This window comes from Prionailurus viverrinus, chromosome D2, assembly GCF_022837055.1.
Source record: "Prionailurus viverrinus isolate Anna chromosome D2, UM_Priviv_1.0, whole genome shotgun sequence".
Lineage (NCBI taxonomy): Eukaryota > Metazoa > Chordata > Mammalia > Carnivora > Felidae > Prionailurus > Prionailurus viverrinus.
The window spans coordinates 16,913,722-16,921,970 of record NC_062571.1 but is presented as its reverse complement, the minus strand read 5'-3'; the positions used below and the strand labels follow the sequence as shown (position 1 = coordinate 16,921,970).

At 42.6% G+C, this 8,249-nt stretch overlaps 1 protein-coding gene across 3 annotated transcripts in view; it reads right to left on the bottom strand.

The window, feature by feature from the left end:
• Window positions 1–5,646: 5,646 nt before the first annotated feature.
• The window catches only part of EGLN1 (egl-9 family hypoxia inducible factor 1), a 58,176-nt gene continuing 55,573 nt past the window's right edge, over window positions 5,647–8,249 (bottom strand). For all 3 annotated transcript variants that reach the window (XM_047824514.1, XM_047824513.1, XM_047824512.1), the window contains one exon: window positions 5,647–8,123. In XM_047824514.1, the coding sequence (XP_047680470.1) occupies window positions 8,059–8,123 (65 nt within the window). In that variant the 3' untranslated portion in view covers window positions 5,647–8,058. The remainder of the gene's footprint in view (window positions 8,124–8,249) is intronic.

Genomic DNA, 8,249 nt, shown 5'->3' with positions numbered 1-8,249 from the left:
TGTGAGAAGGGAACGGCAGGCCAAGAATGTGTGCTTGTTCAAACAAACAAGGGCCGATGCACAAGGCACCCTCACCTCCCCAACCTTGTTTTCAGTTGGCCTTTCACTGGACACACTAACAGAACAGTCTTCTGCCAGAAAGACACCCGGAACCCACATATAGGGCCTAATGGTAATAATTCAGAACAGGAAGCCTTCCAGACAAGGCAAGACCTATATTTTCCTACTATTTCTGAAATTACAGTGCTGTTCCTTTGAGTCTGTCTGACATCTAGCACTTTGCTCCATATCATAGATTAGTCTGGAAGCTTCCTGGGACACAAATAATGTCGCTTGACCCTACATCAGCGGTCCAAAAGAACAAAGAGGAGCCTCTCAGATTCTTGGTGTTAAGTTAGACATTTCTCAAGTTTGTTTTTATGTGCTTTTTCAATAATCCCTTCATGAACACGGACGCTTTCCGAAGAACCAAAGTTTGTGCATTCTCAAGCTAGAATACTCTTAAGAGATGCAAATCATTCCAGGTTAGCAGCACTGTTTACAAACTAAATATTCCTTACAAACGAAACGTATGAAAATCTGCATTTATACGAAAGAAATGGGGAGGGTATTTGTTTTATTGTTGTTCTTACAAGATTCCTCACAGGATTCTTTTTATGTATTGGTATACACATAAAATAACAATAGAGGAGCGCCTGGCTGGCTCAGTCTGTAGAGCTCTTGATCTCAGGGATGAGTCCCATGTTGGGTGGAGACATTACTTAAAATCTTCAAAAAAAAAAAAAATTCAGTATATAAATGTGTGTACCTACACAGGTATAAATGGTTTCCAGGAACTCATTTATGAAGATAGACCGACCCACACTTGTTCAGTGGCATCCTAATGCCAGATATCCAGTTACCTCCATTCGATCTACAAGGGGAGGCTGTGTATCAGTAGCCCCTCCATTCTCGTCACTGTGTGAGCGCACCGCGATGCACACACACTTGTGTGCACCCGTTCTGCTTCCTCTGTGTAACTTCTGCTGTGTACCCTTGCCTGCTCTCCTACTTTTCTTCACTGCCCTTCCCTGAATCTGTTCTTCCTTGTTCACCTTTTAATCATGAGATGATTTTGTCTTTTTCATTTTTTTACAGGTCGTTGAAGGTTTTCTTTTTTGTTTCATTTCTGTGCTGACATTTTGAATGTTCAAGTTCCGGCGTGAAGTTTAATTTCTGCAAAGTCCTGGGTAAGGATATTTGACTCAGCCTGGCTCTTGTGGTTTTCTCTGCCTTCTGGTTGAGGAGGGGCTTTTCATCAGCTGGAATTGACTCTCATTTTGTCTTCTTCCTATGGCAGTGTTTATAAATGTTGTCTTCCTTTTTCTGCTCATTTTGAAAGGCATTCTTTCTCTTGACTTGCAGAAAATTGGCTCTATCTAGGCAGACATGAGGGGTTTGTGTGGCTTACTGGGTATGATTCCAGAGTGTTCTGTTGGTACCGTGACATGCAGTATTCCTCAGAGGGAACACTTTGCTATTTGAGCTGGGAGGGTGGTTCTCTTCTGATTCTGTGATTTCCCCCTGCCCATACCCCCCCCACCCCTCCCCCCGCTTCCTTCTTGCACTTTACCATCCAGCCCCTCCTCCAACAAACAATACTTTCCCCAAACAGCCACCTGCAATCTCATGAACTTTCAAACTTCTTGATGACCCAGTGGCCAGTGCTCTGGTGAACTGGTGTCAGATTTAGCGGTACAGAGATCCTCCCCAACTTACAGTGGAACAAACCCATCATAAGCTGAAGATGCATTTAATACACCTAACCTACCCCACATCCTAGCTCAGCCCAGCCTTCCTTAGACAGGCTCAGGACAATTATGTTATCCTGTGGTTGGGCAGAGTCCTCTAACACACAGCCTATTTAATTTTTAAATTTATTTATTTTTGAGGCAGAGAGAGAGCAGAGAAGGGGCAGAGAGAGAGGGACAGAGAGAATGCCAAGCAGGCTGTGTACCATCAGCGCAGAGCCCAATTTGGGGCTCGAACTCATAAACCATGAGATCATAGCCTGAGCCAAAGTCAGATGCTTAGCTGACTGAGCCACCCAAGCACCCCATAGCCTATTTTATAATAAAGTGTTGACTGTTTCATGTAATCAGCTGAATGCTGTGCTGAACAGATGGCTGTGTGGGTGCAGAATGGTATGAAGTGTGTCGTCGACCCTTGTGATTGCATGGCTGCCCGGGAGCTGAAGCCGCTGCCGTCATCCGGCATCATGAGAGAGTATGTACCTCGTATTGCTGGCCTGGGAAGAGATCCAAATTCAAAATTTGAAGTACAGTTTCTACTGAATGTGCATTGTTTTTGCACCCCTGTAAAGTCAAAAAATCATTTAAGTTGAACCATCATCAGCCGGGACTGTATTTCCATCACTCGTGGTGGGGTCCCGTGTACTGCCACCACTCGGCCCCTCTTGCCCTCGTCCCCTTATCATACAGTTTCCACCTGACTCTGCCTTCACATGGGTCCTGATGCTGGCCTCGGATGCTTATTTCTCTGCTTTCCTGAAAGCTGAACTTCTGTCTGTGTCTCACACTTACACTGCAGGTATTGCAGGTATGCGTTATAGGGAACTTACTTGGTTCTCCTTGTCTGTATGGTCTTGGGAAGATTATGAAAGAGATTCAGATTTAGGCAGCTGCCAATATTTCTTGGAACACCAGAAGCCCAGCTACCTCCCCTTAAATATGAACGCACAAGAATTATGACATCTGAGCAAAACTTACAACGTGAAAGAGAAAAATTAAACCCAAAGTAAGGTTAAATACTGTATCAAATAGAACAGGTTATTGTATCCTACACACACACACACACACTGAGAAGAAAAGAGAGCTCTTGGAAATTAACACCAAACCCTCACTTGGCGTAACTGGAAAAGAGATGTAAAACAAGTAAAGGACAAAGACACGGTAACTAAGAGCAATATGCACAAACCAGTCGATGCACTGTCTGGACAACAGAAGTTCCAGAAAAAGCAAGACAACGGAGAGGAGAAATAATCTCATAGTTTAAGAAAACATCCTCAAATGTGGGGCGTGAAGGTACAGTCTGCATGCCTGCTACACTGGCTGAGAAAGAGGATCATGCTAAAGCATGCTGTAACACTACAGAGACCCGGGAGCGAAGAATCATTCCAGGAGCTTCCACAGAGGACAAGCAGGCTACATATAAAGAGTGAGGAGTAGGAACGGCCTCGGATTTCTCTGCAACCACACTGGAAACTAAAACCAGTGAGGCAATGCCTTCAAAACGCTGAAGGAAAATGATTTCCCAACTCGAATGGTAAGCTCCATTCTAGTTACCAACGAAGCGTGAGGGCAAAATAAAGACACTGGTCTTGGGAAATTTACCACCCACATACTCTTTCCCAGGAAGACACGTGAAGGACACGCTCCACCAGACCGAGGAAATCAGCTGAGAAAGGGGAAGATAAGGAAGGGATCCAGGAAACAGGAGACCCAACAGAGAGTGGTGGAGGGGGTCTCCAGAACAATGGGGAAAGGAGACCTCAGGAAGACGGCTGCCTACCAGGCAGAGAGGACAGCAGCTCCGGACTGCTGCAGGCTAGAAGCCACAGGAAAAGTATGAAAAACCAGGACATCAGGATAAAAGCAAAAACTGTGGAAGACAAGTCATCACAATTTCCTCCGTGTAAACCATGCTCTGAATATCACCAGTAGTCTTGACTATCAACCCGATCTAGGTTACGAAAGAATTACAAAAGGAAGATGGGGGGATATGGAGGCGTGCTGTACATGTTTGGCGGGGATGGTGAGGGAGGCCAGACAGGAACCTACATTTTTATCTTTCATGTGGGGAACCGGTCAGTACATAATAAGGTCTCACACCGAAGATCCAACATGGAGCAATGGGATTATTTTACTTAGACCTCTTCTGGCCACAAATTAAACCCAAAGAGTCATGTAAGAGTTAAATTCTCAGATGAAGAACAGGAGGGGCTGTTTTCCTTAAAAACCCTTACAGAACAAGTTGACTTGGCTACATGCACATGTATAGCTTTGACTATGAAAACAGGGGCGCCTGGACAGCTCAGTCAGTACAGCATGTCACTTTTGATCTTGGGGTTGGGAGTTTGAGCCCCACGCTGGGTGCAGAGATTACCTAAAAAATAATTTTTAAAAAGTTACGCCAGGAAAAAGGAAAGCCGATGCTCACTACCGCTTACTAGCTCCGTGACTGTGAGCCAATCACTGCGCTATCCTGTTGCAATTCTAAATGGAGATGAGGTTTGCTCGGCCTACTCTGCTGGTTCTGAGGGAAAAAAATGTAGAGGGATTTTATAGAACTTGATAATAACAGTAATTAACTTTGGCAGGACAGGTCCTAATCCCAATGAAAAGACCTGATCCAGTAACGCCCTAATAAACTTTACACCTTGTTCAGAGTTAAAAGATCACCCGTTCGATAGACGGCGCTTTGGCTGCTGGCAGCTGTTAGGGCTCCACCTGTCTTGGGAAGTGGTTTCTTCTTGTTTTCTCCTTACAAAACTCTTTCCAGCTCGTGAGGCCAGGCCCTTCACGCACATCACTGGTCCAATGGTTTATCCTTGGGCACTTGCCCTATTTCAAGTGAAATTTACTTGCTGGTGGATCAGGAAAAGAATATGCATTAAAACCAACAGCAGAATTTGGGGAACATATTCCTGACTTCAGACTCCTGAGTGGTTATAAACTAACGGAGAAACTCCAGTCTACAAGTCCATTATTAAATGTACGGTACAAATACTGACCATCGGAGTCTACAGCCACAGCGGAGCTCTCCATCCTTGGGCCATGTGCACCTTGGGAAATAATCTGTACTTCATTAGGTCTTAACAGCTCGCAGGTCCGGAGCTACTGTGTTTATTTTCAGATGAAGAAGTCCCCAGCGGTCACATAATTAAGTTCCTGGGCCAGAACTGAAGAGAGATTTGTCAGTCCTGTGCTCTTTTCACAACACTACCTAATTTAATTAGTCTTCGTCTTGGACTCATCTGCCCTCTCCTTTCATCCACCCAGCTTTATTTCAGTACAGTTATCCAAATGCCCCAAGAGAGAGGCTGGAAAATAACGAGAACACCACACTAAAAGTTTCTTAGATAAGAGATAAAGGAACGTGTCTATTGATCTCACATGGCAAGAGCTCTTACATTTTAGTCCATGACCACACAAAGTAAACTTTTGTGCACACATAGATAGGACACCTGTGACAATTATAGATCTATGCCTGATGCCCCTTCTTGTTTGTTGCAGAGTGGGTGATACAGATATGCTCAGCAGCCCTGGTGTTAGGGTAGTTTTAAAAATTCTATTGAAACGGCAAGAATCCAATTGTTGAGAATCCAAACGGAGAGCTCATGGATCCCATGGACAGGCCAATCACCCCCAGGACGTCTCTAGGATTGTTAGACTCCTGTGTTTACTGTTGTCTCTCTTTCCCTCATTATCATTTATAAAAATTCATCCCAGACATTCTGGACTGAGCCAGAGATGTGTGATAGAAAAGCACATTATCTGATAGAAGGGCCCATTAAGACTGTCCGTGTAGGATAAAAGATTTAAAAACCGAAAGAAAAAAAAAAAAGACAGCTGGAAATAACAACCATAATTTTTCAAGAACATTTATACATCTTTTTAATTAGATTAGCTTTACAAGCAACTTGAGAGCTCTTTCGTAACGGAACACTGCTTTTCAAATTACATGACTTTCCCGTCTATCTGTATATGAATCCTGAAATTCTTTGCCTGCTGTTGATAAAGGTCTGTGTTTTACAGCCGGTTAACGTATTCAATGAAAAACAGCATTAGAAGCTTTGTCTTTAACTAGGATTAAACATATATAGGCCACAAGTAGTTTTAAATTTTGTTTTAAACATAGTCCTGTTTGGTGACAAGTTAACGGTCCCGCTAACATGAAACAAACAGGTTTTAAATGGATATTAAAGAAATGGCTCTCCTGGATTCCTTGATCCTTTCACAATGATCTCCAAGGAATTAGATAAAATTTTCCGAAAAGTACAAATGTTAAGACCTGCCTGGAAAGCACAACCCACATAGAGTAGAATCTGACACTTTGCACAACTGCAGAGACACACATGTGAATGACACAGGGGCTCCCACCCTGACAATCACACAACCCCCCCTCCCCCCATCAACAGAACAGTCTCCACTAGACCTAAACATGACAGCGTTTCTGAGTCAAGGCCGAGTGCAGCGTGCCGCACGCAGACCAGATGGCAAAGACAGCTTGCTCTCCCAGGTCCGGCTGGCAGAGGCACTTACTAGAGAGATGTTACATTGCATTATCTGGAACAGAGAGAGGAAGTGGAACAAAACTGAACACGGGCAAGGAAAAACAACCATAAGCTCTAATTTTCTCCTGCAAGTTCTAAGTGAGATCACGATACTGAATATTTAACCCCACCCTAAGTCCACACTATTGGTCTCACTAGATTTTTTTTTTTCATGTTTTACATGAATAACAATCTTTTAATAAAAATTACTGAGCTTTCCATAGAAAAGGTCTCTAATTGAATACAAACTATACAGATGCTAAAACTGTCATAAGTTGAAATATACAGAAATATTTCTGTACACACATTTTGGCAAAGATTAAGGACAGAGATAGAAAACTGAAGTGGGCAAGGTCTAGACCCTAATTCACGTTAAATACGGATACCACCCTCTGGGCTCTGCTAAAGACTAGCCCAGGAACATGAAGTCTTATGTATCCATCCCAGTTCATATATCAAAAAACAAAAGTCTGGGAGGCCTTGTGTGATACTGTAATATTCCCTCTTCTTCTGAAAAGTAAAAGAAAAATCATAAAACAGAAAAAATCATCTGGTTTTCCACTTTTTGTTTTTTTAAGCTAAACACACACCTTTCAGTACTGACAAGGAGGCGAGTATCACGCCTAGGGAATACCTGCCTCAGCACTGGTCTGCGCTATCTCGGCTCAGCCCTGGCGCTCTGTCCGCCCGCCCCTGCCCCGACGCCATCCAACAGAAGCAAGGTTCTGATCTGCACATCACGTGGGTCGCAGGAGGAGGAAAACATAACAGCAAAATTGGAAGTACGACTGACTGGCTGGGAAGGAGAGCTCTTAGGAAGGGGACGTTACCTTCTACATCTACAGAATATACCTGAAAGCGTGAGAAAGCCCTTTATCTCGGGAACTTGATGCAGAGGGCAGATCAAGTTCATTTAGTGCCAGTCACTTTAGTCTTGTAAAAATTCTAACTTAAAAAATAAAGCCTTCTGGGTATTTTTTCTTACAAAATGTGAACTGAAAGTTATTTGTAGTAGTAAATGGTGATGGTTTGTACTGTTATGTTCCATTAACAATGTCAAAAAAACGACAGCAGCAATTTTTAAGAGTTCAAATTAGTGTACGAGACGGGACTACAAAACAATCTGATTTTTTAGTTGGTGAGTAAAGTGCTCCTTTTCTTACGTTAGGTAAAAAGAAAATGAAAGGAATCATCAGTCACTGGCAACAATCATTATGAGAGGTCTTTTAGGGCAAAATTTAATAGTACGAAGAAGTTTACAAAAATAGATCGATGCTATTTTGGGGAATAATACTGTAATTTTTTCTCAATTCAGTTTTGATATATTGTACCTGATCATACAAAAATTACTTCAAATTCAAACTTGACTATATAAAAAAGGGAGCGATGAAATGAACTCATCTAGATGACAGATCTGGCAAAATATTAAGAATGAAAAAATTCTACCGAGGGCACTTATTTCATGTCCAGATGTCAATACCATTGTCAGCTGGTGGCTTATACTCTTCCCATTAGCAATCACAGGTTTGGAGTCGATCATGCAGTACAAAGTCACGCAGTCCAGATCTTCCTTCTGATGCAACACAAAGAAGTTGTTTCTGTTTCCTTATTAAAATGCCAACTGGTTGTCTATTTGTCTTTATCCCACTTATTTGTATTCACAAGTTAACAAATCGCGTCAACAATTACTGTAGGTGAAGGGGGGTATTGCTGGATCAAAGGCTCTATAAGACGTCTTTACTGATTGAATCAGAAGGCTTATTGAGTTCAACCCTCACACCTTTTTCGCCTGCAAGGCAAAAAAAAAACAAAAAACAAAAAACAAAAAACAAAAAAAAAACACAACAATTATTACTCATTCATTAAGCACCAGCTAGCTTCTGTTACTGCTTCCCACTGAGCTAACAGTGTGCAC